A 27,556-nucleotide genomic window follows, 5' to 3' on the forward strand; every position below is an offset into this window, starting at 1 on the left:
TCATAAAGTTGTACCAGGGAACTTAGCATGACCAGGTCCAGTTTTGTACTCACAAGGCAGGGGCACGTCAAGCCTAAGTGGACGTAGCATGGCTTTTCATTCATGTAACAAAAATTAAAGTATGATCCACTTCACAGAAATGCCTGCGATCCAAAGGCTGCTCTGGGCACTGGAGTACCACAGGAGACGTGTCACACGAAGTCCCTGGAAGTCCCTTTCTCTCCAGGACAAATGACAAGGTTCCACAGCAATGCCCTCGGGCAGCTAAGAAGACCATGATTGCTGCTACTGAGAACCTCAGAGTCAACTGACCCACAGGATCAGTTGACTGACCCTCCCAGGCCTTCAAGAGCAACCAACTGTGAAGGAAGTGGCCAGCACTCCCTGGGTGCACAGGGGCTCTGCAGTGCACAGCCCCTCCTGAAAGAGACAGAAGAATCAAATGCTGCACATGCACACGTGGCTTGGGAGACTCCTTCAAAGAAGGAGCATCCCCTGAGAACCTAACAGAAAGCCATGGTCACGCATTCATTCAAGGATTCCACGGCCAGCATGCTGAGCAGCTCTGCGTGCAAGCAGGTATGAGCTGGGGGCCTGGAAACCCCAAGACGGACACCAGAGCCAGTTTTGAGGAACTCAGAAATCAAGTGGGAACCACCAGACTCTTCTCAGGATGGACGAGCAGTGGTGTGATCACTTAAGAGATTTCCTTTAGAAGCATCATCCTATGACTAAACCTAAGTCACCCCAAAGACAGGAAAGCACCGAGCCAGTGGTGGAGATCTTAGTTCAAGCCCTGGATTGGGCTCCCTGGACTAGTCAGTCCCCTCTCTGGGGGATCCACTCCCTCGTCTGCAAAATGAGGAGGTGCTCTGCAGAGTGGATCCTTCCAGCTCCAAGACATGGTGATTTGAACACTTGCAGCCAGTGAGCTTTGCTGGTTAGAACCACAGAACTCAGTCTCTTGACAGAATGGACTTGCATTGGAAAGGTCAGAGAACTCGTAGTCCACCTGAAGAAGGCGGAAGCTGTTCCATCTGAGAGGACACTCGGACCTAAATGTGGATGTCGCTCTGGTGTGGTTTTCTGACCTCCCTTCCTGCCATCTTCCCAACAGAGCCAAGGAACACTGCTCCTGGCCCGCCCTCCACCACCACGCAGCCTTTGCAGCAGAGGCGGTGAGTGTTGGCAAGCACTATGTTACTCCCCATGCGGACACCCGAGGTAACGTGACCCCCTGCACATGGTGTGACAAACGGGCCTGGCCTGTGTGCAAGGAACTCATGATCAAAGGTCTGGTGGCCAAGAGAACCTCGGTCTGGGTCCCACGTGAGACCCCTTCCAGCTTTAGCTTTCCACACCCTCTGAATTCTGTGAGGACAGTTTTAGGATTTCCTTTATTTAATCCATCAAGGCATTAGCACTAACTTCCAAAAGGAAGACTAGGAATCCGTGTAGAAAAACCTCAGTTTGGATTTTTAAAACAGATCATTTAATGACCTCATTGCATTTTGAGCCTCCATAGAGACGTTCTGTGGACGTGGATGGCGTGACGTGCTGAACTGCTCAGCCGCTGGCCATGTTGCCACGTGTGAGGTCGGAACCAGAGAACTGGATTTGAGTCCTGCCTCCAGTTTACTTGTCCCTTTCCCTGCAGTGTCTCGTGGGTCCCACACACTCGACTTTTTGGTCCCAGAGGCACAGGTGTTTCTCCTTTCGGGCTGTGGAACAGGGTTGGGACTCATGAATAAAGTGAGCCTTGTCAATAGATCAGCATGGTAATGGTGATATGCTCCAGGGCCTTGTGTGTCCCTGAAAACGCCACCCCTTCTCGGGCACTGGGACCCTCGCCCCTCTCCCCACCACCTGACTCCACGCTTGGAGTTCTGGAGAGACAAAGTGACCCTTGAGCCGAGCAGTTTCCCAGAAAGTGGGAGAATGGAGGGAAGCCGGAGCAGAGGAGTGGAGGCAGACAGAACAGGGGGTAAGGACCTGATATCGTCAGGGACGTGAGGTTTGTGCAGACTGCACCAAGAAAACCGAGACTTCCCGCGGGGGCCTGGGGTGGAGGCTTGCTGGGCGTGTGCGAGGCTGGCTCCACCCAGCACCACACCAGGCTTCTGGCTGCTGCAGCCGCCCCTCCGGTCTCTCCCTTGACGTGACTGGGGCTGCTGCCCCGAACTCAGCATCTCCTACTTTTTATTTCAACATGTGAGCAAAAGCTAGCTCCAGATTTGGCTTTCCAAGGGCCTTTCCTTGGAGGCTTGAAGGAGAGACAGACCACGGGAACCCACCAGCTCCTCCCTGGGGAGAGGCTCCTGGTGAACCAAGGACTTGCTGGGTCCCTTGGGCCGGGATGTGAGGCTCTCTGCTCAGGGCTCAGCCTGTCCCTTTCCTCTCCTCTGACCTGTGGAGAGGACGCGTGGGCAGGGAAGTCACTCCCTGCACAGGCAGCTGGATAGAGGCAGCACAGAGAGTCCCCACCACAGGAGAGGACGCCGAGAGGCGGAGAGGCGCCTGGCCTGCTTCGCTGGAGACTCCACAGACTCCGCAGGGAGGTGCTGAGCCGCCAGGCGAGGCGGCCACACACCAGGCCCGGCAGGCCACCTCCCTTCCTTTGTCTCCAGGACCTGCTGTGTTTTTTCTCATTGGAAGGCAGCCCGGAGCAGGAGCAGGGCTGACCCTCTGCCTCTCCTGTTGACTAGCGTCCCCCACCTTACTCCGACCCCATTGGGCACACATTACCCCCGCCCCACCTCCTTCCTGTGAGCCTTCTGATATCAACCGGCAAAAGGGAATCTAAAAATAAAGCCAGGGCCAGAGTGTGCACCACTCGATTGGGCTCCTGTGCTCACGGATCTGCTTATTTTGGCCTATCTCTCCCCAGCGATAAGGCTGCTAACAGCCCGTTATCAGCCAGTCGGTGAAAATGTGCTCCAGCCTGATTAGGCCTCAGCCTTTGCCAAGGTTATAAACAGCCGTTATCATTTTCCCGAACAGAATAATCCGGACAGTATCAGCTCAGAAACATATGGGCCACACAGAGAAGATAGCCGCTGACGGACACTTCATTTTAATTGTAACGAGTGGGTAGCAGCCGCCTGTAGACAGCAGGCAGAGAGCTGCCGACCACGGCAGGGCTTTTTTTTTTTTAAATCCCTTCTCCTTCCCTGGTTTCCAGCGGAGGCTGTGTTGATTTTCTGGGTGGCATAATGAACTGGACCCTATCCCAGATGTTCCCAGGCACCAAGCATGACCTTTCCCTAGGAGGCAGATGGGGCCCTTCTGATTCTCTTATGGAGAAAAGAAAGGAATCTGCCAAGGGGAACCCACAGGGCCGGCGCTCTCTGCCCAACTCACGCCAGTGGCCGGTCCTGCCGCCCACCCTGTTCTTGCCCCCACAGATGGGCTTCTTCAGAGCCCTCAGCTGCTTGGTATTTACGACTGGGGTCTGCCCCTCCCTTCACCTCACCCACATCGACAGGAGACCGAGCTCCAGAGGACAAGCACACACGTGTGGGGACTTTGCATCCTGAAAGCAATTTCCAAAGCTGGCTTCTCCCCGTCTTTTGTCACTGGAAGTTAACAGACTGGCGTGAAGGGGAGCGGGGACGGCCGTGACGGTGGGCGCCTGGACAGGGCCCTGCGCAGGCCCTGGTGTGTGCACTGCCTGACTGGGGTTGGGCTGCAGCTGGGAGCCTGCAAGAGAGCACAGCAAGCAGGCTGCCTGGCTGACCAGAGGGGGCCAGCGGGGGCCAGGGCCCCTCAGGAGGACAGGCACGGTGCCCAGCTTGCACCCCGCCGCTGCCCTCAGCCTCGAACTCGGCATTCTCGCTCTGACGTATTTCAAGTAATGAAGCATCTTTGACCTGGTCTTCTGCCTCCAACCCTCTTCTCTACCCACGCCTGTTCCTCCTTAAACCCTGAGCGTCTTCTCCCCGGTATCCTAGGAACCCAGCCCTTCCATGCCACGTGCATCATCAGTGAACTCACAGCCCGGGGAAGTCCTCCATTTAAATCCAACTTCTGGTGGCTTTCTACTAAGGAGGACAAAGAATAACAGGAGTAAAAGGAAGGACAGGAGGTCACTCAAAAGAAGCTCATCGGACGCAGGCATAGGCTGCTGCTCTCTTCTGGGCATGGCTTCCTGATGTGCAGAGGGCCACCCTGCTTTGCAGGGGAAGAAACAGTCACCAAAGCCAGCGTCTACAGCAGGGCGCGTGGGCCACGTCCAGGCAGGCATCCCACAGAGCTGCTCACAAGCCGAGGGACAGTTCCTGCCGCCCACATGCAGGGGCCTCCTGGGACCACAGTGCACGTCCAGGCCACAGTCCGTGTGGCCTCTGGAGTCCCTGCCTCGCTGCACGCCCGCCTGTCTCCACGCCATCCCCCGGCCGACGGAGCACCCGTGGCGGTGCTCCTGCAGCACGCCAACTCAGGAGGGAAGGGCATGGAGACTGCCCGCTGAAGGGAGCCGGGCACATTTCCGTCGTGATTCTTTTTCATGGCTTTTCAACACTGCCTTGCTCTGACGCTCTCCCAGCTACCGCTTAGGTTGCTCTGCAATATCACCAAGGGAAGGGCTGAGACCCTGTGAGGCTCTGCGCTGGGTGGTCTGCCCTTGACGACATCGTCTAGGGAGGAGCCCGGTGGTGGGTGGTCTGCACTCCCTGGCTTGGTGGTCGGAACTCAGCCTTCCGAAAGTTTCAAGGTTGTGTTTCAAGGTCATGTGGGTCTTTCCCTAATTGCCATCTGAATCTGAAAATATCCTGGAGACAGGAGAATCCCCTCGCAGCACCAGCTCAGCAGCCACTGATTCAACCTGAAGGGGTTTCCCCCCTTCCATTTTGCTTTCTTATTCTTTCTGTTTCAGGGAGTCTAGCTTTGTTCTTCCATGATTGTAGGCCAGCCAGACTGCAGGGCTTCCTGATCCAGCACTGGGCCCGTTTCATCCACAACCCCCTTCTCCAATGAGCGTGGGCTCTCCTGAGCCACACAGCAGGGGCAGGTGGAGACGATGGGGCAGAAGATGGTGACGGCAGTGACCCCAGACACTGGGTGAGCCTCAGCCCCCTGCCTCTGGGTGCTGCCGACCCTGGGCCAGCCGTCCGGAGAGCACCCCGCATGCAGGCTTCTCGGCTGCCGCCACACTCTGCCCTGGCAGAGGCACTGGGCAGCTGGAGGACGACCTTCCTGGAGCCGTGCCCCGGCAGGGCGCGGGACCTGCACACCATAAGCACTCAGTGAGTGGGGGCCGGAGTGAGGAATGGACTCGGCACACCGCTGCGCCGCTGCTCGAGGCCCTACATGCTCTGCAGAGAGCCTGCGCTTGAGGCCCAGCAACGCTCCCCATGGTGCCTCGCCTGCCCCTCGGCCTCCGCGTCCGGGGCTCTGGGCCCCATGCAGCAAACTTCTGTGAAGACTGCAGGCTCCACGCTCTGAGCCCAGTGCCTGACATACAAGGCCACCCACAAGCACACCTGGCACATCCATGTGGGCCAGTCCCTGGGCCAGAGAAGAGGCTGCAGCCCTAGCCTGGCTCTGTCCTCGTGTTGTGGGGACTCCAGTGACCACGTCGGTGCCCGGCCCCCCTTCTGTGGCCCGCACTGGCTGAGGCTCTCTCTGATTCCCAGGGCTGACGCGCAGTTGGCTTTGAGACGTGTGACCCCCAATGTGGGCACAAGCGGACCCACAAACCCCAGCTGCGGAACTGCAGCGAGCTGTGCCCCAGCCAGGCAGGGCATCCTCAGCGAGGACGCTGTGTGCCAGTCCCTGGAGCCTGGGTCTGGGCCAAGGTCCCCCGCGCCACTGCGGTAAGCAACCTGACACCACCTGACGCCCAGAGGCCCATCTGGCCCACACAGCCTGCCTCAGGGGCAGACCCTCCTCCTCCTCACCTTTTCTCCCTTCCCCTAAACCAAGTCCTGGTTTGGAGACTCTGAAACCCATTTGCATTCCCAAGACAAGCTCTTAGGCATAAATTCTTTTCTGCCGGGCTTGCTCACGCTCTCTCCTTCCTCTCATCAGGAAGCTGGAGTGAATTCCTGAGCAGCTCCAGGGGCTTCGGCACAGGGCCTGTGGGAGACGGGGTGGGCATCTCCCATCTCCCCACGTGCCCGCCGCCCGCCCCCCAGCGTCCTCCCCACTCCTTTCCTGGACCCTGTGGGAACTCTGCCAGATAAAATGACAAAACACTCTGGAGAGGCAGGCTAGAACCCGGGAGGCTGAGCTGGCTTCTGTGGGGACGCTCCCCCTGCAATCAGCATTCCAGGCCGTGTCAGCAGGGCTGTGACCAGAATAACCAAGGTCTCATGAAAGATTCAAGGCCGCCTGGCCGCCTGACGTTCCTGCTTCCTGTTGCTCCTGCTCCTCCCCTTCGGCCTGCCGCTGCAGATGGCCAACTGGCAGGGACCATCCACCAGCTCGGGTCGAGCGTGGCGCCGAGTCTCCCTGCGTTCAGTGGCACGAGAGCCTTCTCCGTCCTTTCGGGGATTCTTTGGTCAGGGTGAGGGATTTCCTGAGACGGCAGCTGCTAGAAGTGGGACCTGGGAATCCAGGAGGCGAAGGAGACACTTCAGGAGTCTCCTCCTTGGCCACGAGTGCCCAGCAGGTAGGACGGCATGAACCTGGCTCAGGGTCTGAACCCGCTGAGGGTTCACGGACACTCACGGGGTGGTGCCTGTGGGCGCGGCAGTTCACCACGTGTGCTCCCAGGGGCCCTGGTTCAAGCCACCTTTGCACACGGACCCTTCACGGGCAAGACTCCCCACCCAGGGACGCAGCTCCCGGAGCTGGGACCACACGGGGTATGCCTGTCAGCAGGTCAAAGCTCAAGCAAGGCCTGTTGTGACTTAGGGGAGTCAAATGCGAGGAAAGGGGACATGAGCGGAGCTCCTGGCTCACTAGCAGGGCACAGGTGCCCTGTCAGAGCCCAGGCGTCTGCTGACTACCGCGTTACAGGAGCCCAGCTCTCTGGAAGTCATTTAGTAAAGCTGAGGCACCACAGCTCCTGCCCACGGCCTGGGGACCACGGAGACGGCAGTCACGTGACTAACACCGCAGGCAGCCGGGGAGAGGCCCCAGTTCTGCGAACACCAGCAAGGAGACCGCCTGCGATGTCCCTTCAGAGGAATTAAGCACCTGGGATTTAAAACAAGAAGCAAAGACCCAAGGGTAGACGCCCAACCTTGGGCAGGCAGAGAGCAATGCCCAGTGTGCTCCAACCCCCTCGGGACCTGTCCTCTCATCCCTCAGTCCTTCCAGTAAATGCTGTGCCACGAGGCACATCACACCGAGTCCCAGACCAACGCGCACCGCACCGCAGACGCTCACACAGCGTCTGGCAGGTACAGGGGGACAGGTGCTTCGGGAGCACCCTTCAGTGTTCCTCATCTACCCGCACGAGGACCTTCTGAAGAGGGTGCAAAATCCTAGAATACAAATTGAAAATTAAAGACAAGTTGATGGTATTGCAAAATTAAACCTGTCACATGAGAAAATTATAATCAAAATTGCCTCTGTGCGCCTGAATCCCTTCACTGTTAGGTGCATAAGCTATACATATACATGTGTTTCTGCATATGCATATGGAAATCAAAAGGCAGAGCATATCAGTGGTTAATCATAAGATAATATAAAGAGAATGTGAAATGTGGTCTCACGCATGCGTTGGCCTAAAAACACACGCCTCAGTCCTGTGCAAATCACAGGGCTCTCTGCAACACAGCAAGGTGGTCCTCAAGGATTGCAGGTAGATCTCTGAAGACCGAGTTTCGATACCCCCTGGGGAATGTGTTTTTAAAAGAAATCCACAGTCACGTATTTCTGAAAGTAAATAACCCTGCAATTCATTGTATTTGATAACAATAACTTTTTAAAAAATTTCCAAACCCAACCAATATTAGTTATTTACTGTAGAAAGTATTTTTTCTGGACATGTTGTGATATCATGTGGGTGAGTGGCTCCCAACAGAGAGACTCTGCCCCCAGGGGACGCAAGACAATGTCTGAAGGCACTTTTGGCTGTCACAGTGGGAAAGGGACAGTGATGGCTTCCTGGGAAGGAGCCAGGGATACAGTGCACAGGACACCCTGCAACCCAGAGCCATGCACCCCGAGCACGGGTGTGCTCAGGATGAGAGCCAGGAAGAATTCCTCTCGGGAGCCTTCGACTCGTCCCAAGGTGCCTGCACCTGTGGCTGCTGCAGGTACGGCTTCAGCATGAATGTGCCCTGGGAACCCTGCACCTGGCCTGCACCACGCCTGCAGGCTGGGAAGCGCGGGCCACACGAGGGCTGAGGGACGTTCGCCTGGAGACGCCCTTCAGTGAGCAGAGACCCAGGCACCAAGTGCAACAAGGCTCAGCAGAAGCCCACATTCACCAGTGAAATCAAGCCAATCTGGAACGCAGAGTCCTATAGGGCGCATCCACCCGTGTCTATAGCATCAGAGCTCTGACGTGCAGTAATACAATAATGTTATTTTTGAGATCTGTTAAGGTATAAAATGTGCACACTCTCAGTCTTTAATATTAATAAGTCTTGTAACTAGCAGTTTCAAGCTCCGAATTCTTGAGCACAACTAGAAAGGGCACTTATCCTGAAAAATCTAATAAATTTACAGTTTTATATACTTCCTTCAATTGTAAAAGTCTTGTTCAATAAACTTTAAAATGCCACTATAGAGCAATAACACAGACAGTATAAACCCAGCCCTGGGAAAGCTGTGCAACCAGAAATTGTTCCCCTTTCTGCTAGAGCAATAAAGTTTTATATGTTTGAACTGACTGTAAAAAGGTTTGAATGTTGGCGACTGGGGAATAATCTGTCTTCTTTATAGTTATTATCATATTTCCCACAAGACCCCTTGGTCTGTGTCAATCCTTCTTGTATATGACACCTTTGTACTGTCAGCGAAAGCAAGTCGACTTTACTTTTTTTTTAACTATAGGACTTGTATCTGTTTTCCTTCAGATTACAGCTAACAGGAATAAATTATTTCTGACAAGCATCTATTGCAGCATTTTACCAAATAAAGCCAGTTGCGAGCTGCGTTTCCAAGAGGGGGGCTCCTCCCTTCTCTTCCCGCTCTTTCTCTCACTGATTCAAATGCAATTCGAGGCTGGTAAATTGGAGGAAATGCCAATAAAAAGAGATCTGTAGCAAGCAGCTCAGTGGCAGAGTCCACTGGGCATAGTGCCTGGGTCTTTCTGGGTGGCACTGTCCTTGTGGAGGCGGGGCTTGGGAGAGGGCAGGAGGAGCCAGCATCCCCTCCCCGCCTCCCACACCACCCCTGGGCCTCGGCCTTGGCCCAGGCTGCAGGCTGTGTCCGGCCTGCCGAGGCAGCTGGAGCTTCCTGGACTTCTGTCGGCCAGCCAGGGGCCCAGGGTACAGACAGCAGGGCAGCCACCCGGATGTCACAGGCACCTGGGCCCAAGGCCACTGGGTCCCCTGGGCTGGGACAGCCTAGGCTCATGGTAACAAGCCAGACACATCTTGTGTTATGTGTGTGCGTGTGCATGCGTGTGGGGGACGGTCCCTTCCTCTCCCGCCCCACCCGCCACAGAGGAACAACAGATCTGTGGCCTACCCAGCAACCCATTCCACACCAACCAGTCACGCCAAACACATTCTCGTCTCTCACGAATCCACGTCACCGCTAAAGGGGTCTCTGCCTTCCTACTCTAAGCACAGCAGAGAGGAGTAGAGGGGATGTTGGAAAAACCAGGACTTCTGAAGTCAGAAGACATTTCATGGTTGGCTATCGATGGACGTGGCACGATTTGCTGATACTCTCTGCACTGAAATGGCCTACAGCACAGTGAACACACCTCCAGGCACCCACACAAGGCAGACACGGCCACGTGAGCACACACTCCCGAACACAACTCAGCAGGGTAAGAGACTCACCTGAGGACAACCTCAGCTGGGGAAGGGCGGGTGCCGGGTGGTGGCTGCAGCAGGGTGTGGACTCGGGAGCTGAGCTCTGACGTCCTCACCGCCCGGCCTCCCCAGCACAAGGCCGTGAACGACGCCGTCTCCTGGCCCCAACGCACACTGCAATCGACGATGGCAGATGTGAAGTCCCTTCTTGGCACCTGCCTCATGGTGGCAGGAGGGACGAGGAGCACAGTGTGCCCTCCTTCCCAGGTCCCCAGAACAGAGTGCCACGCAGGTACCCCTCGTAACAAAGTTGCACCCACCAGCACCTCGGTGGTTCCCAAGGGCAGGCGCTCCCGGAAACCTAGACCCCAGTGAGGGGGGGAAGCCCCGTGCTGGCCTGTGTGGTCGGAGTCCACAAAGGACTTGCTCTTCGGCAGGTTCTTGCTGTAGACCAGGAGGTCTCGGGCTTGAGTCACAGGTCACAGTACCATCAATAAAAGGAAAGCGGACAGTGTGCACATAGTGTAGACCCAGGGACGTGTGCAGATCACAACTCAGGGAGAGCGGGCAAGGCCTTGACAAGCGTGCATCCCCTTGTGGGGACCAGGCGCGTGTGAGAGCACCCAGAGCCCCTGCAGCTGCCCTCCACCGCCGTGGACCATGGGCCTTGGGAGCAGGAGCCAGGCCACCACCATCTCTCTGCTTCCTGCAAATGGCAAGAAGCGCGGGCTCCTCACGAGACTCTCAGACACGCCACCATGGGACCCGCGAGGAGCTGGCTTAGAGTGTGCTTTCGAGGGGGCTCTCCTGGGACTGCAGGGAGGCCCCAAGGCAGGGCGCTGCCTTCAGAATGGACGCCGAGCAGAACAGCCCCACTGTTGGAGGCTGACAGCCTGGTGGGCCTCTCCAGCCCACAGACGCTGTCCACTGCACAATCCGCTCCGGAACCAGGAGGGCAGAAGAGTGAGCATCTGCACCGTCCCTAGTGCCCCTGCCTCCTTCGGCTGCTCAGCCGCTATGACCACTGCCCCCATCTGGACACCCCAAATACTCCAGAACCCTGACACCTTTGAACAAGGACGTGATGCTGGTGGTGGGAAAGGCCACACCATGAACCCTGGCTCCACAAACAGACTCATCAGAACAGCGAGGGTGGTCGCCATGCCCAAGGTGCACGTGGGCACAAGCAGCAGGAACGAGTCCACCATGGACCGGGCTCGTCCCAGGTCCAGCACTGTTGGGGACAGAGAGAAGTAAAGCGTGACGGGCAGACAGGGACTGCAGACAGGACGAGGAGAGAAAGGCCTGGGCAGAGCAGCAGAGCACAAGCCTGGGCAGACCAGGAGACCCAGTTTGGGAAGGCTGGGCCCCGCATGGGGAAGGGGGCAGGGCCTGCAAGGGGCTCTGCCCACCTTGCCACCACGTGTCGGCCTGAGTCAGGACCCAGGCTCCCAATGCCAGCCAGCCGAGGACCTTCTGCTCCCATGGAAACACCGAGCCCCTCTGAGTGCAAGACATCAATCACAGTCGAGCAGGATGTGGACTGTCCTGTGGCTGGGGCAAGGACAGGGCCCTTAGTGCCAGGTTTCACAGGCAGCCGCCGGCACTGGGGGGATGAGGTTGGCTGATGGTGTCGGAGGGGAGGAGCTCTGGAGAGACCCAGGAGGCCTGGAGCGGGGGCTGTGCTTCAGCAGGAGCCATTTCCAAACTGTTCGCCAGGGGCCCTTCCAATTCTGTGACTGGGCGGGACGCGGGAGAGGACTGGAGAGAACTTCCGCACCTTCAGAGGCTGGGGGCCTGGCAGGAGTGCAGCAGGCCCCTCTGACCCACGTCAACACCACCCAACAAGCAGCAGGACAGGCCCCTGCCGACTTGACCCCCAGCGTCCGACAGGGTCGGCGACGTGGGGAAGTACGGGAGCTGCGGGGGACCCTGCGCCCCTCTCCATGCACATCCATGGTCTGGTTACTGAAAACAGATGGAAAGATGACGATACTTTCTGTTTGCGTGAGGTTTCAGAGCCTTGCATTTTGAGAAGCTCGCTGTTGGCGCTTGCTACTAATTTTATGAGGGGGCATTACCCTGGTGTCAGCGATGAAGAAACCATCACAGCAGATGATGGCCCGAGAGCCAGGGAGCGAGCTGGGGTCCCTACCGACTGAGTTCCCATAATTTACTGAATGCTTGTCACCAGCAGGGCAGGGTGGCCAGCACCAGGACACTGAGGCGGGTCACAGCACGCGACACAAGGCAGACGCTTCTCACCCGACCCGGCAACTCTGGACCCCGCACGCTCTCACCAGGGTCCCTTCCACCGTCCCCTCTGCTGCAGGGCCTCGCGGGCAGCGCCACTTTATCACCGGCACAGCAGCCCCGTGCTGGACAAGCGGGTGCTGAAGACGGCCACAGCTCCTGCTGCAGTAAGGTCGTCCTATTCTGGTCAGCGGACAAGCAGCTAGGGTGGTCACCCGGGACCACATCCCACGAATCTCCCGGGCCCTGAGTCACCACAGGCTCCTGGACCTGCCCTCCCTGCCACTGCTGACCCACTCTCCCGGGGCGTCCTGCCCCACAGCCACGGGTCCCGCACCCCCAGGAACCGCCGAGCTCCCTGGTGCACAGGCTGCTGCGCCACCTTATCAAGAGCAGAAGCCACACACAGGCTCCCACTGGGGACCCAGCAAACGCACTGGGACGCAGAGGGAGTCGGCACGGCCAGGGTTAAGCACCCCTGTGAAGCGCGTCTCTGTTCCGGTGTCGCGAGAGCCCATTACCTCCCGCCACATTACCTCATTCATTTCTTATGTGCGGATGGTTTATTTTCCCATGAGCACCCTGGCTCTCAGTATTAAGTCCCCTCCTTCGCCTCTATTTCTCTATCCATCACATTTAACACTCTGACAGTAACAGTCTATAATGTTTCTATTCTACAAAACCGCTCTGTCAACTCCGGGCTTCCAGAGCAGCAACTGAGGAAAATAAATAACATCAACGCCGGGCCGACAGCAGCGGGCTGCCTTTCTGCTGGGCTTTTTCATTTTATATTATTCTACAAAGAGAAAAGAAAGGGACGCGGGGCCGTGGGAGCGGAGCCGAGCTTCTCCTTCCCTCTCTGCAGACTCCCAGCTGGCCGGGAGGGACGGTCCAGCGTGCTTCCCCCTCTCCTGGTGCCCGGCCACCAGCCTGGGCGCCCGTGGTGCTCTGCACAGGGACGGACCCAGGCCCAGCACTGCCTCTGCCCACTGCCAGGAGCCGAGAGCAGGAGCGGAGCAAGGCTCCCCCCGGGGCAGGGCCACAGGGTACAGGCCCCTGCTGCAGGAGGCCAGAGCGGAGGGCAGCCCTCGGCCACAGTCTCTGTTCAGGGGAGGCTGCAGGGAACAGACCCTGGTCCCAGGAGCGAGGGCAGCCCAGGAGAGGCTCAGCCCTGGGGGACAGACCCTCTAGGAAGCCTGCCTCCCAGGTACCTGGCTCTGAGGAGGCTGCTGGGTGCTCATCAATGTAGACAGTGACCTTTCAAATGCCCTTAGGCGTCCACCTACCTTCTTTTAGAAATGTCTAAAGGACAGATAGACACAAGCTTTGATGTCATTTAACCTCTTCTTTGTGACACTGATCATTTATCATGACAAATGCCACCTCACCCAGGCCTCTCTGTGTGCAGTGTGCACACCTGGGCCACCCTCACCCGGGCCACACTCCGCAGAGCGTCACAGCTGTCCTGCGTGGCTGGGCCGTGGGCTTGTCCAGTCATCTGGGTTCCCTTCAACACCTGCTGCCTTCTGCAGCCTGAGCCAGCATGGTACTGCGGAGATCGTGGGCTATGAGTCCCCACGTCGGAAGCCAAACCCAGCCGTCTGTGGGCCACAGGACCCTGTTTCTGAGCCCTCAGGGCTGTGTCCTCACCTGTCAAAATGAGACAAGGGGGTAGCAGGGTCACCTGCATTCCAGTGCAGATACCTCCGTGCACGTAGGACAGTGTCTGCGTTAGCAAGGGCTCAGTAGATGCTGGTGACTACCACGTGTGGCTCAGGTCAGGACGTCCAAAAACTGCATGTGAAACAGGAGTGGAAGGGGCTTCAGGGGCGGCTTTGGGGTGTGCTGACCAGTGAGCCGCCCAGGTTTGAGTACATGGGTCTATTCTGGTCTGAGACCCTGGAGCTCATGTGCCGACTCTCACCGGCCTCAGAGGGAGCACAGGTGGACACTGGCTCCCGGGCGGGACTCAGCTGTAGAGATGAATTCGGGATGCACAGGCACGAGGGGACGAGGGTCCAGGGGACAGTGGAGGGCTCTCCCCGAGCACCGCCCGAGGCGACCCCACAATTCCCCCTATTCCACTGCAAGGCTGCTCCTGAGAGGGCAAGAGTGAGAGGCGGCAGGTGTACAACTGCCCTGGTGAGAAAGGACTGCTCTGTGCTCCGTCATCGTCTTGCCGTGACTCAGCGTTGTGCCCCAGAGCAGTGAAGGTTCGATGGCCCCTGCAGGCAATCCGCCCAGGGCCGTGTCCACCCGGTGAGGCGGGGCAGAGCAAAGGACATGCTGAGGACCCACGTCCGGGATGACAGGGACCAGGGAGACTGGCGCACGTGGGTTCCCGATGACACAGGAGCAGAACTGGACCCCTGACCCCTGAGCGCTTCCACAGAGCTCCGGGAAAAGGCACACGTTCCCGGCCTCGGGCCAGCCTGAGGGACGTTCCCCCGGACAGAGCAGGTGCCCGAGGCAGGGAGCTGTCCTCGCCCTTCACTGCTGTCTGGCCCAGGCAGCAAGGGGCGCTTCTGCTTCCACGACCTGCTTCGTACTTTTGTGAAGGGGTAAAAGGTACGTAAGGACCAATGTGAGTCCAAGTGACGTCATTTCCTCATTTTAAATCCTCGCGATGGCTGCTCACGGTACTCCTTGACACCTTGATTCTTCTATTTTGGTGACAGAAGGGCGAAAGTGACCTCCTGGCACCACGTGGCTGTAGTTGTCCCCTCACACTGGGCTTTCCATGCAATTTCCGTCCCGCAGACCAGGAGCGGTCTGCTCTGTAAAGAAGGTACTGGAGATGAGATGCGGTGGGCTTGGTCCCTGCACTCAGGGTCGTGACACTGAAGAGAGAGGGGCCCGTGAGCAGATGACCGACACTGAGGTCGAGGAAGGCGAAAGGTAAGAGGCGCCAGCCGACGTCCAGGCGTTTCACACTGGGGACTCAGAGCCTGGGCAGGCACGAGGCCTGGCGGACTCCAGGGCTTTCGCTTAGTAAGGCCTCGGCTTCTGCAGCCTCCACCCGGCCCAAGTCCCCACTCTGCGATTCATGGCTGGGCGACGCAGGGCAAGCTGTTCCATGTACTTACTGGTCAGAATACTGGGGACTGGTCAGTGTCCTGGGGCCTCCTTATACCACCTGGAACACAGTGGGAACAAGGGCATGGCCTCTCCGGTTTGCAGGCAGTGTTGGCGGATGGTCAGTCCCACAGCTGGAGCACAGCTGCTCCCTCACCCTAGAGATGACCATCATGACCCAGCACCAAGTCCTAAGGTGGGCCACGTGGTCTCCCCCAGTGCCCAGGAAACACGTGGAGACTGAGGAGACTGCCCAACGTCACAAGAAGACAGCACGCAGAACGAGTCAGGCCGTTCCGACCCGAAGCCCAAGCCCACGCCCACCGTCATTTTGTTCTAGTCCAGTTACTCAATAAACTCTGGTCTCCTGCCAGGAAGAAGGTCCGAGAGCTGGTGAGCTCAGGAGGAACTGGCCGAAGGCAGAGCGAGCTCTGGCGGAGGGAGGCTGGAGAGAAGGAGAGCCAGCGGCCAGGCCGACAGGACACTGACAGCAAGGGCTGGTGCAGCTGTGGGCACCTGCCGGGGTGCAGGCCCGGGGAGCAGAGGCCTGGGCTCCATCCCCAGCACCAGGACAAAGTCAGCGACGACACAAGAGTGGTCCCAACGCTCATCGTCACGGAGAGTCCAGTCTGAAGGCAGCACGGCTCCACGGCTACCCTGGTCTGTGCCCTTCCCTGTCCTCCAACACCAACTCTCCCCCTGCAACCAGATCACAGGCCCCACGGATGGAGCACAGAGGGTGGTATACGGCGGTCTGGTTTGCACCTCACACACGGCAGCCTCCTCTGCTCGACCTGGACAGCCCTGCCAGCCAGCCCTGGGGCACCTGTAACCACTTCCTCGGCCGCTGGGCAACGGCCATTGTTCGTTTTCGCTGTGCCGGTGTCCCCGACACTTCACGGACTCCACGCTGACAACCACTTCAAGGATCCTGCCACCCGACTGCAAACTTCCCTTGGGCCTCCCTACCTGGATGGCCTCCAGGCCCTGTGAGTCTTCCTTTTAAAAACCCCTTCAAAACGTCTGATCCCGTTCACTCCCGAGGTGCCATTCTCCTGCCCCAGCCAGTCCCCTGTCTCCTGGCTGGACGCTGTCTTCAGTCCCCCTCCACACTCACGCAGCCCACACATACAGGCCAACGCCCTCAGAGCCGACGGCCCCCCATGACCACTGGCCTCCACTCACCGCAGCCCGAACGTCTCGCTAGACAACCAGCACTAGACTAGCATCGGCCGCCGATGGCCTTGCTTACCTACTGGATGCTGGACCCCAATTTTCCCACGTACGTCTTCCCGCTTGACCTAAGTCACCATCTCACAGGACAGTTCACAAGCGGACGCTGCACAAAGGAACCGAGAGGCGCGTGTTCATGTGACGTCAGGGGCCACCCTCCCACGGTGGGCGCCCTGGAGCGGCTCCGGGACCCCCGTGGGCTACTCTTTTGCTAGCCATCAAGTTATGTGGCACCAAGCTGCTGCCTCTGGGGAAGGTGGAGGCCACAAGCACCGCCCACATGCCCAGGCCTGTCTTGAAAGACTGGGAGGACACAAAAAGCCTTTGCTTCAAAGGGCCTGCAGCCCAACATCAAGATGACCATGTGAAGTGTAATGGGTGGCCACAGAGGAGAGTGGACACAGGCCACATAAGGGGCAGTGAGGGCCACAGGAGAGTGGACGCAGGTCACGAGAGGGGCAGCGAGAGCCACATGAGAGTGGACACAGGCCACATAAGGGGCAGTGAGGGCCACAGAAGAGTGGACGCAGGTCAGGAGAGGGGCAGTGAGAGTCACAGGAGTGGACGCAGGCCACGTGTGGGGCAGCGGGTCACAGGAGAGTGGACGCATGGAAGACCTGGCAAGACTTAACCAGGGTATTCAGGCGAAGGCTCTGCCAGGAATGGAATGGTCAGAAGTTTTCTATAGGGACGACAGGCAGGGAACTTCCAGAAGAGACGATCTTCAAGTATCTGAGAAAAGCACGCAGGTTTTAGGTCCCACATGGCCTCAGTGTCCTCAGCACAGGGTGAGAGGGGACAGTGAGAGCCAAGGCCTGGGGACGCGGGCAGGGCTGGACCACAGACTCGGCGGCCACACCTTGGAGTTCAGACCTGCTGCAGGCTTGGCCCAGTGTCCTCGATGGGGACGGGACGTCGGTCGGCCAGGGGAGTGCCCGGAGGCACACCTCCCAGCAGGTGCCTGCCACGCCTCTTCCGCCCACGAAGGCACGTGGGAATTCAAGTGACGTCCATGGAGATGATCCGAATCGGTTGTGAGTCCTCGGAGAACGTGCAGACCTCGGGTCTGGGACCATCGCTAGGCTGAGATTGCCTGTGACACCTTTCACAGCGCGTCAGGACACCACGCTTGAGATTCGGGGCTGCAGCTTTGACGTGGAGCGACCCACACAGAGTTCTGAGAAAGGTCAGGGAAGCACGTCTCGCATGCTAAGTGTGTCCTGGCAGTGGCCGAGGGACAGGCCGTTGGCAGCTGTGGGCAGAGGGCCGTGGAGGGCACAGCGCCATGCCAGGGGGAGGCACCAGGACTGAGCACGACGGGGAGAAGGCGAACTGAGAAGAGGCAGGAGGTGCTCGACCTGGTGTTCTCCCCCGTGCACATCCTGGAGCGAGGCCTCCGAGACAGGCTTGCTGGCAGGATCGATGCAAATCCGTTGATTGTTGACGGAGGTGGGGGAGGGGTAGGAGAAGGTTCAGAGTCTGATATGAGCAGGAAGTTTCTGGATGGGGCAGATGAGGAGGAGAGAGCACGCAGGGAGGAGAACTGTCATGGGACGGGGTTGGTGAGGCCTACGTGGACATGCTGGGCTTGAAGGGTCTGTGGCCATGAGCGCGGAGACTCCTGCCAGGCAGTTACCTGTGAGATCTCACAAAAGCAATCTTCACGGAAACTGCAGGTATTAATTTGCCACGTATTGAATAAACATTTACTGGATGGGGCTTCTCTGCCCACCTGCTCTTCACTGGAGATGCAGGGTTGACAAGAGGCAGGCCCCGGTCCTCAGTGAGATCATGCAGGACGGACCTGTGAGCCATAGTGTTTGGACGACAGACGAAGGCGTGGGCGGGCTGGGAGCACCGCAGGGATGGGCTAAGGCAGAGGCTCCAGGAGGCCACCTGCAGAAGACAGAGACCGAGGCGTGAGCCACAGACAGGCCAGAAGCACCGAGTGTGGCAGGACGTGGCAGGAGGGCTGGATGCCAGCTGGGGATTCTCAGGGCCTGGGAGACAGGATGTGCCCTCTGCAAAAACAAAGCAGCTTCTAGAAGGTGGCCAGCCTGGACCTCTCAGAACCAGTAGGAAGTGTCTGTGAAGGCTGAAGTCACCTGAAGGCTTCCGGGAGGGGGCCTCTGTGGGGATGTGGAGGCCCGCGGAGTCCTCAGATGAAAACAAAACAGGACATGCCAGGTGTGCTGGGGCTGAGACGCAGCCTAACTCTGCAGAGGGCAACATTGGCATGCGGTCTGCATGGTCAGCAGCATGTGGCTGAGCGGACAGAACCTGCTGCAGGCGTCCTGTGACTCTGCCTCTCAGGTGATTCTCCAGAAGAGCCCTTGCTGTGAACAAGGGAGGCCCCCAGAGCAAGAGCCCGTGAAGCTGCAGAGGGAGCCGGAGGCGCCGAGTCAAGGCAGGCCAGGACAGCCAGGCACAGCCCCATCTCTGCTCGAGGCCAAGGGGCAGTGGAGGAGGGAAGGGGCAGGACGCAGGCCGTCGACACGTCGCCCTTGGCCATGAAGCCCTGCGCTATGCTGTCCTGAGTCTGCAAGACCAGGGGCTTCTGGCATTTCAAAGCCAGGCTGGCACTGAGGCAGCTCCCTCGCCCGCCACAGGTGCCAGGGCCTGGGGGCCACCCTGGATCAGGTGGACGCCTTCCCCTCTCCAGCTCCAAGCTGCTGGCGCCACTGCTCACGCTTGGCACACGAGGCTCCCACGCTCTCTCCTCCCGCAGAGGCCTCCGGAACACACACCACACAGCAAGGTCCCTCACTTAGCACAGCCCCGGGAGCAGCAGAGGTGGGCCCAGCTCCCAGGGGCTGTGCATGCAGAGCCCAACTGGCCCTCTGCTCCTTGATGTTTTAAGAACCTGATAAAAAAGCCCCCCAACCTCGAAACCGTTTCTGTGAAGATTAGGTAAGCTAGGGCTCCTCAAAGCCTTTTTTAGTCTACATTTAAAATAGGCATTACTTTTACAGGACACCCCACACCTACAATAGACCCACTGTGGTGACTACACGGCCCCACCCTTGTCCCATTCACCCTGTCCTGCTCACACCTGGCCTCCACAGAAAACCACCTGTGTTCACTTCTTGTTTACCTTTCCTGCGTTTCTTGAAAGGGGCCTTTAAGTGTGAAGTGTGTTATCACCACAGTGGGAAGCAGGAGGCCTGCCCCACACCTCAGCCCCCCGGGCTCACTCGCTCACTCGCTGGTGAGCCGGCGTTTGTTAGGGACCGCAGAACTTGCAGCAGGGCCTAGGTGCTGCGGAGGCACACAGACGGGAAGCTTCTAGGGCACTGCTGGCCTCCCCTGCCCTCACGCACCTGCACCTCCCTGCCTGTCCTTCACCTCTGCCCAGGATGAGCCTGTGGCCATCAGCTTTGTGCACCTTGGTGTTTCCTGCAGGGTCCTGTTGGTGCACACAGTTCTCAGGGAAGGTGTGCAAACATGCCAACTCCAGCTGCTCACAGGCAAGAGTCTGCTGGACAGCAGTGCAGTGTCCACCAGGCCACCTGGGTCTGGCAGGCTTCTACCAGCCCTGGAGGAAAGCCGAGCTTCCTGCAGACTCCCTGGGAGGGTGAGGCCAGGGGGACCCCACGGTGTGTGTCTCTAGCTCTTGCCTGGCCCGGGGGGTGGCAGAGCAGGCAGAGCCCTGCGGAGTGATGTTGGAACGCCGGGAAACACGGTGGGCTTGGGAAGGAGGGAACGGCACCTCCAGGCTGTGCTTGGTGCACTGTTCCCTGGTCACATCACGTCACGTCACGTCAGGAGGTGACGCTCCAGCAAGCACGTGTGGCGTCTGGATCCATCCCTGGTGGCTTCGTGGCGTCATGAGCCTTCAGAGCCCCTGCACTGCTGCAGCTTACTCCTCACTCGGGCTTGTGACCTGGAGCTGTGATGCGGGTGGCCGTGCTGTGTCTCCATGGCTTCATCCCTAAGATGGGGGTGAACAGCCCGCCCCGCCCACTCGGGGTGCTGAGGAGAAGCAACGCTTAGCATGTCAGACCCAGGTGCACCACTAGAGCAGAACTCACTGCTGCTGCAGAGGATCGGCTCTCCATTTAAAACAAACAGAAGCGTTCTTTTTAAAATGATGGCCTTCATAAGGGCCGTCCCTAATCGCACACTCTGCACTCACTTCAACTCCAGAGACCTTCCATGGCAGGACTGGCAACCGCTTGCAGAAAATAAATGTCACAGGCTCATTCCCAAGGCAAGCAGAATTCCCCCGCCACGCCCCTCGAGCCTGTCAGTCCGTCTGTCTGACACGCTTCTTTGCCACGCCCCGCCTCTGCAAGCCCCTGCCCGCATCCGAGGAGGGCGATGATAACCCATCATGAAAACCTGCGGCCTGCAGACTCGGAGAGCCGGCGCGCAGAGGGCGGCCGCGGAGCCGGTCAGGGTGCGTGTAATCAGAAGGGTTATCTGATGCGAGCTTCATTCTAATTGAGTCGGTACCATATGTCACCCTGCAATAACATCGCGAGCAGCATGCAACTGAATACATATTTAATTCACATAATGGGTACAGCAGTAGAAGTAATCAAGGCAGTTTGCCATAAGCCATAAAGAAATGTAGCTTGTTCCTATCAAGAAACATTTGGCACTTAGGGAGAGAACTGTATCACCAGCGAGAGGGACCCGCGCTTCTGCGGCGGGGGCGGGGCGGCGGCGTGCGGGCGGCCGGCCGGGAGGGGGAGGAGACTCCGCCGCACGTCCCCGCGGTGCAATCAGCCGAGGGATGTGGTCGGCGGGTCGCCGGCCATCGCAATACAATTAACGGTAATGGATTTACTGGCAGACACTTAATGGATCAACGTTGAGTGAGCCCCGGAATCTCCCGGGCTGTCCTGGGTCCTTCTGGTCCCCTCTCGGCCTAACCCACATCCCAGAAGCAGCTACGGAGGGTGAGGGAGGGTGCGTTCCAGGTCTCTTCATCTGGATTGGCATCTGACAGAAACCTGCTCACCCATCCCCTTCATTTCCTCCCTCAAGGAGATGATGAATATTGCCGGGCACTGCTCATCAATATCTCTGGACAGATCAACTGGAGTTTCATTAAACCCATATTAATGTCCTAGATACACAGCTGTGGACAGGTTATTCTAGAAAGGGGGGGTGGGGGAGGAAAGAAGGAAAGAAAGAACAGAATGGGAAGCACCAGACCCTCAGCGCGATGGCCGCAGGCCTGGAGTCCAGGAAGCCCGGCCCCTTCCCGCATGGGGCTTCTCCCAGCACCGTGATGTATATTTCATGAGGATAAACAAACATTCATTTCACTTTAGGAAGGTGTTTGCTGTAATGTATTGTCAGCGTACCCAGCAATGAGGGGACATTAATTTCAATTCTGGTGTTTAAACACTTTGGCGAGTCCCAATTACTCATTCCCAGCTCAATATCAGGAGCCCCTGAGGAAGGTCGCTGGCTCTGCAGGGGGCCCAGTGAGCAGGAGGCAGGGCCCAACCTCCAGTCCAGAGGAGAGCAGAGGAGGGAGGCGGGACTCGCCCCTCGGAGAGTAGCGAAAGGCCTCATCAGAGGACACCCGCCTGACACCACAGCATACAGACTCGAGTACCGAAGACTAAACCATCTCCTTTTCTCCAGCCTATCTGAGGAATCCAATCATTTAAGGAAGAGCAAAACCAGGAAGTCCCCTAGGAAGGGCCACGTGGAAGACTGGGAGGTGGGTCGTGGTCCTCAGGGGCAGGTGGCATGGAGGGAGATCTTGGGGCAGATTTGAGAGAGGTTTGGGCCTGGTGCAGCTGGAGGCCCGTGGTGGCAGTTCCCAGTTTCCCACTGCATGTGAGAGAGTAGATGCAAGTCTTCCCGTCCTGAGGAGGAGCTGGGCTGGGGCCAGGTGAGGGAGCGTGCAGGAGCTCCGCAGAGCCAGCTACACGCCCCATGGCGGCTCGGCCTGAGCCGGGACCTCTCTTCTAAGCCGTTATCATCTCTGTGCACACAAAGACACCAGAAAATCCATGTGCAGAAGTGACTAGCCAAGCTTACAGACCAAGGAAGCTTCCCAGCAATGCAAATAACTACCTGAGCAGGCACTTAACAAACTGTTAGAAGTGTTTCAAGGACACAGCCTTAAGTGGGGCTGAGGACAGCATGGTGGACGTGGACGTACAGGCCTTGGAAGGAGCACGGAGAGCTGGGAGGGCAGCTGTCTCCCCAAGGCCTTGCCACAAATCGGTCCCTAGAGAGCACCCCAGGGACCCCCGGGAAGAGCCCAGGGGACGTCATCATGCAAGATTTCAAACAGGTCCCAGAGCAGAGCCGTGGGTCTCAGTGAGACCCCAAACACATGAGGACAGTAAAAAGAAAGAAGACCCCTCGGTTCTTGGCAAAGGCTCTTCTCTACAAGAGTGCTCAGTCCACTGTCTCCCCACACACAGGTTCCTCAAAGCTCAGAACTACATTCCAGAAGCTGCTGCGCAGAGCTCCACCTCAAGCTGCCAGCCAGCCAGAGCACACTGGGACCCTGAGCCGCCTTCGGCGTCACTCAGATGCATGGAGGACGCCTGTTGGCACACCAGCCCTGCTGATCCGCAGCTCTCGTCCACACGGGCAGACCACTGGTCCAATGCCGACACCTGCACCAGCTGACAAACAGCTGTGCCTCTGCCCACCTCTCCTCCTCCAGGTGCCAGCCCCCTGCTCCGGCCTCTCCTCTGTGCTCCCGCAGACCCAGCAGCTGGGACGTCCGCTCCCTGCATGCAGACAGCGGCCTTGAGAACCTGCTGCAGCATGACTGGCGGGCGCCCGTCTGATTCTTGCTAAAAACTTCAAATATCAGTTCTGCACCCAAGAGTTATGAGAGGCTAGCAAGTGGCTCCTTGTTGAGCAAACTGTTAGGGCCAAGGGTCTCCCTGGCTGTGCCTACGAGACCAGGAAGTTCAACAGCAACCTCGCTCTTCCCACTGGCTCACCTCTGCAGACCCGAGGAGGAATCGCCCCCAGCTTTAGGGAAGTAAAAGGGCCTGGTCAGGGGCTCAGCTGCTCAGACCCCAGCCCCACCCGAGGTTTCCGCCCTCTGTCATCCTGACACAGGCTTCTTCCTGGGCAGGCCGGGAAGTCCCGTGGCCTGGCTGCTCTTGGTGCCTCTCCATTGCACCTGCCTTTCTCACCCTGACCAATTCCCATCAGCCAGACCAGACAGTCCCCAGGAAGCCACACCAGGTACAAACGACAGACAGGTTTGGCAAGGACAGAGAAGCCTAGGAAGCTCTTGATCTCTGACAGCAGATGTCTGCTACTGTGGCTGAGGGTCTCCCAGAAGTTTGCGCGTTTGAACAGTGTGGGAGGTGGGGCCTTCACAGATGGACCAATGCCTGGCTGGTGAGCATGGGTGAGCTCACAGGAGCCTGGCACCCCTTTCTCTGGCACATACATGCCCTCCCTCCTGCATGCACCTCTTGATTTCCCACTATCCCACCACATCACACCATGGTATGAAAGCCACCACCAGATTCAGCTGCCCAATCACGGACATCCCAGCCTTCAGTAACATGAGATAAATAATCCACGTTCCTTTATAAATCGTCTTTTTTCAAACATGCTGTTATGGCAACAAAAAATGAATCCACATGCTGGAAAATCAGCAAAAAGTTCAGAGACAGTTCCCAAAGCCTACACGTGTTGGATAGCACACACAAGTTCCAGGCGACCCGACACTTTAAAAAGAGTGTCATGTTCATCACCATCATAACAAGGAGCACCAGGTGGTGAGCACCTACCCAGTGTCAGGGATTGGCAGGCATCCTCCCGTCTAAGTCTCCCAAGTTCCCGACCGTTAGGTGGCGCTCCTCTTTACAGCTGAGGAAATGGAGCCCTGGAGACATTAGCGACATGGCAGAGCTATGGGCCGCAGGTGTCTGAGGCAGGATCTGAGCTCAGTCTACCTCTCGGTGCCGGCTCTCCCTCGGGGGTTGCGGCCCTGCAGCCTCGCCTGGAGAGGGCACGTGGCAGTCCCAGCAGGAGGCTGGGAGAGCGTGTTCCCAGGTTCCTCCAAAGGTTGGCAGTCCCTAGAGTGGTAAGCGGCCTCCAGCCTTCTTCTCGCTAACTGCAGGACTCCGGGGAAGTGACTTACGTCTCTCTCTGGAAAATGGGGGTCACGTCTGCCGGCAATCACCGGGAAAACCCCACACAAGCCCTAACACTGTCACTGGTGGAGCAGGTTTTCAGTGAACATTCACCCTCCTCTTGTTTCCAGATCCCGTTCTTTTGCAGGGGAAGCAGACGTACTCTGCTTTGTGGCCCTGAAAAGAGGAGGAGAGGACAGAACATGGGCTCCGGGACAGGCGGGGAGAGGTGGGCTTCTCTGGGGGGAAGCTGTCTTCATTCCTCCCTGCAGAGGCGTGGAGATGTCCCTGACTCCTGGGTGAGACAAGCCCTCCTGTCTGGAACACTTTAATAAGCCCCTGCCGTGCTATTCTTGTGAGTGAAAAGTATGTTTCTCATGAAAACAGAACTAAAAATAATAATGATGCAGAGAGAGAGGGGAAAACCCATTCTCCTTCCTGGGAGCAGCCATGATAGCAGGGAGCCCTCGAAGAGAGGGCTGCAGCAAAGTGTGGGTGAACCGGAGGAACCTTCAGCATTATTTGGGCATCTCCTAGCAGACAGAGCTGGAACTCTGCTCTCAGAGGACGGTCCAAGCCTGGTCCTATCACAGAAGGCCTGTGGCCTGAGGAAGTCATTAACCTCTCTGAGACACTATGTCTCAACAGGACCTGGCTCAGCAATTTAAATCAATTCCTAGGGTTGGGTGAGGATCAGATCAGTTACTGCATCCCAGGTGACTGTCCCGTGCTTCTCCCTGAAGCCCCACAGGCAGGCCTAGGCAGGCCTCAACTGGGAAATGCCAACGTGGCTGAGACACACATCACATCCTGGGTGTGACGAGAGGCCAGAGAGTCCACGCTGCAAGTGCATCTGCAGGGGCCAAGTATCACCATCTGTCAGAGTGCCCAGGAAACGGGGGTGGGGACTGTCCCGGGAGCCCATGTCTCCCTAGAGGTGATTCCTGGAAGCCTAGGGTAATAATTCTCTTTCCACGCTTACTGTCCTTGGGAAGCAATGTCCACACATCTTGATGTCCACATAAACATAGTTCCCTCAGGCCTCGGGCTCGAGCATACCTGGAGGAATATCTAAAGACAGGTTTCTCAAGAAAAAAGGGGGCCTGGGGTCAGAGAAATGTCCTGGTCTGCCCTGACCACATGGGGTCCTCATCTTCAGTGTCTGTTCACTCTGACACCAAAAACTTCAATCCATTTTTTAAACCTGCTTGTCAAAATTAAAGGAAGGCAGTACACAAAGATTTCCCTTCTTCTCCCTCAATTTTTCAGAATTCATAAAGCATGAGGTATCCATCCAAGAATGAAGGCTTCTTGGTTTCTGCAAGGCTGTAAGTACCAACCAGGAGTCATGATGATGATGCTACCTGCCCAAGACAGGTAAGATCTATCCAGACTTCTCTGCACCATGCAGATGGCCGAGGACCGCTTGCACAGTTCGGAGTGACTTGGGACGTGGCTCTAGCCTTTGGACCCTCACGCACAGGAACCTGAAGGACAGCAAGAAGTCTGAGCGCGATCCTGTCAGAACTGGAAGGAAGGGCTGTCCACAGCGGCAGCACAAGTCCCTCAGAAACAACACCTGGTCTCACAGCAGGCCGCTGGGCTGGGCTCCTGGCCTCAGGCAGCTCAGGCCACGACCGGTCCACACTGGTGAGGGGGTGTAAGTGGGTCTGGGCAGGTGGGGCAATGGCTCCTGACACCCTGAGAAGGTGAAGCAGCAGCAAGACTGGATTCCCCTCATGGCAACCTGATCTGAAGCCCAGTCCCCTCCTCCCTCACGGTCCCCGCAGAGCCCTCGGCCTCGCGAGCCTCAGCTCTGACCTCTACAACACCGGGAGGCCAAGGGCATGGATATTCATCCAGCTCCCAATGCTTCCACGGGCAGCAGGTAGAAGGGGGCGGCCGGTGGGAAGCAGCACTGGCCTTGGACCCGGTGCCAGGGTTCAGGTCCAATTGGGACACTTTCTACCTGGCAGGTTCCTGGAGGTCTCCTCCTCTGTGGACTAGGATTGTGTCTCCACCACAGGACACCCTAACAGGTGGACTGAGACAGCCAGCATGAAATGCACAAAGCTGCCCACACTAGGAAATGGTTCACGCTGCTGGCCGTGGGACTGTGCCAACGTGGGCTATGCCCGTCCCGTGGAGGCCTCTCACAGCTGTGTCCTGAGCTCCGAGCATAACTGGCTTGTGGGACGTCGAGGAGAATGCAGGAACAGACCTGCAGCTCTGAGGGCCCCTCTGCCTGCCAGCATGCCCTCATGGGCAGGAGGGCGGGAGGCAAGCCAGCAGGCAGCCGCAGCCTCCAGTTCAGGGATACTGGTGATGGCATGCCCACGTGGACTTGGCTGTGGCCACAGCCGCAGTAACTGTGACCTGGAGCATGCTGGCCTGGCCACGGCCACCAGGTCCATCAGCAGCCTGAGGAAGGAAGTGCTACTCAGCATAGCAGAGAGACAGGGTCAGAGTGGGGACTCCACCATCCTTAGGGCCTGTGATTACTTCATGTTATTAGGCTAAAGGTCCAGTTCACAGGCAGCACTTAGAGTTGACAAGAATAGCAACAAATAAATGAGTAGAAGTTGTCATTCCTACAATACAAGTTCCTTCAAGTCAGAACTTCCTGTTTTGCCCTGTGTACTCATACATTTGGAGCCCCAAGAGCAGTGTTTGCCTCCGAGTAGACGTGCAATAGGCGCTTATTCAAGGGGTGGGTGGACAGAGGGGAGGGTGAAGAGGTCTTTCCCCTGGGTCAGAAAAATCTGCACAGAAGACACACTTAGCTGGGCATGTTGGTGCAGGCAGGAGGATCGATTGAGCCCTGGGAAACACAGCAAGACCCCACCTCAGAAACAAGCGAAAAGCAAAGCAAAGCATCAGAAAACCACGTACTTATTTCTAAATACCTGCAAAGAAAACATGTGAATCCAAAACCCAACTTAGGTGCCTGTTCTCCTGCCAATTCAGAATAACCAGAGGGTCCGTATGAATTGGTGAGAGAGAGGACATTAAGGGGATTTTGCTCCAGTTCTT

General features: G+C 57.7%; 1 protein-coding gene across 6 annotated transcripts in view; it reads right to left on the bottom strand.

The window, feature by feature from the left end:
• Pbx1 (PBX homeobox 1) overlaps positions 1 to 27,556 on the bottom strand; it is a 236,971-nt gene that overhangs the window by 111,495 nt on the left and 97,920 nt on the right. The window contains exons 1-2 of one of the 6 annotated variants that reach the window (XM_047519782.1): positions 4,510 to 5,221; positions 3,994 to 4,431 (exon numbers count right to left, since the gene is read on the bottom strand). The exons of 3 other annotated variants lie outside the window; for them this stretch is intronic. In XM_047519782.1, the coding sequence (XP_047375738.1) occupies positions 3,994 to 4,387 (394 nt within the window). In that variant the 5' untranslated portion in view covers positions 4,388 to 4,431; positions 4,510 to 5,221. Of the gene's footprint in view, positions 1 to 3,993; positions 4,432 to 4,509; positions 5,222 to 27,556 lie in introns of those variants that run through there. 2 more of the 6 variants (XM_047519785.1, XM_047519781.1) reach the window with 2 other exon arrangements.

Source organism: Sciurus carolinensis, chromosome 12, assembly GCF_902686445.1.
Source record: "Sciurus carolinensis chromosome 12, mSciCar1.2, whole genome shotgun sequence".
NCBI classification, from domain to species: domain Eukaryota; kingdom Metazoa; phylum Chordata; class Mammalia; order Rodentia; family Sciuridae; genus Sciurus; species Sciurus carolinensis.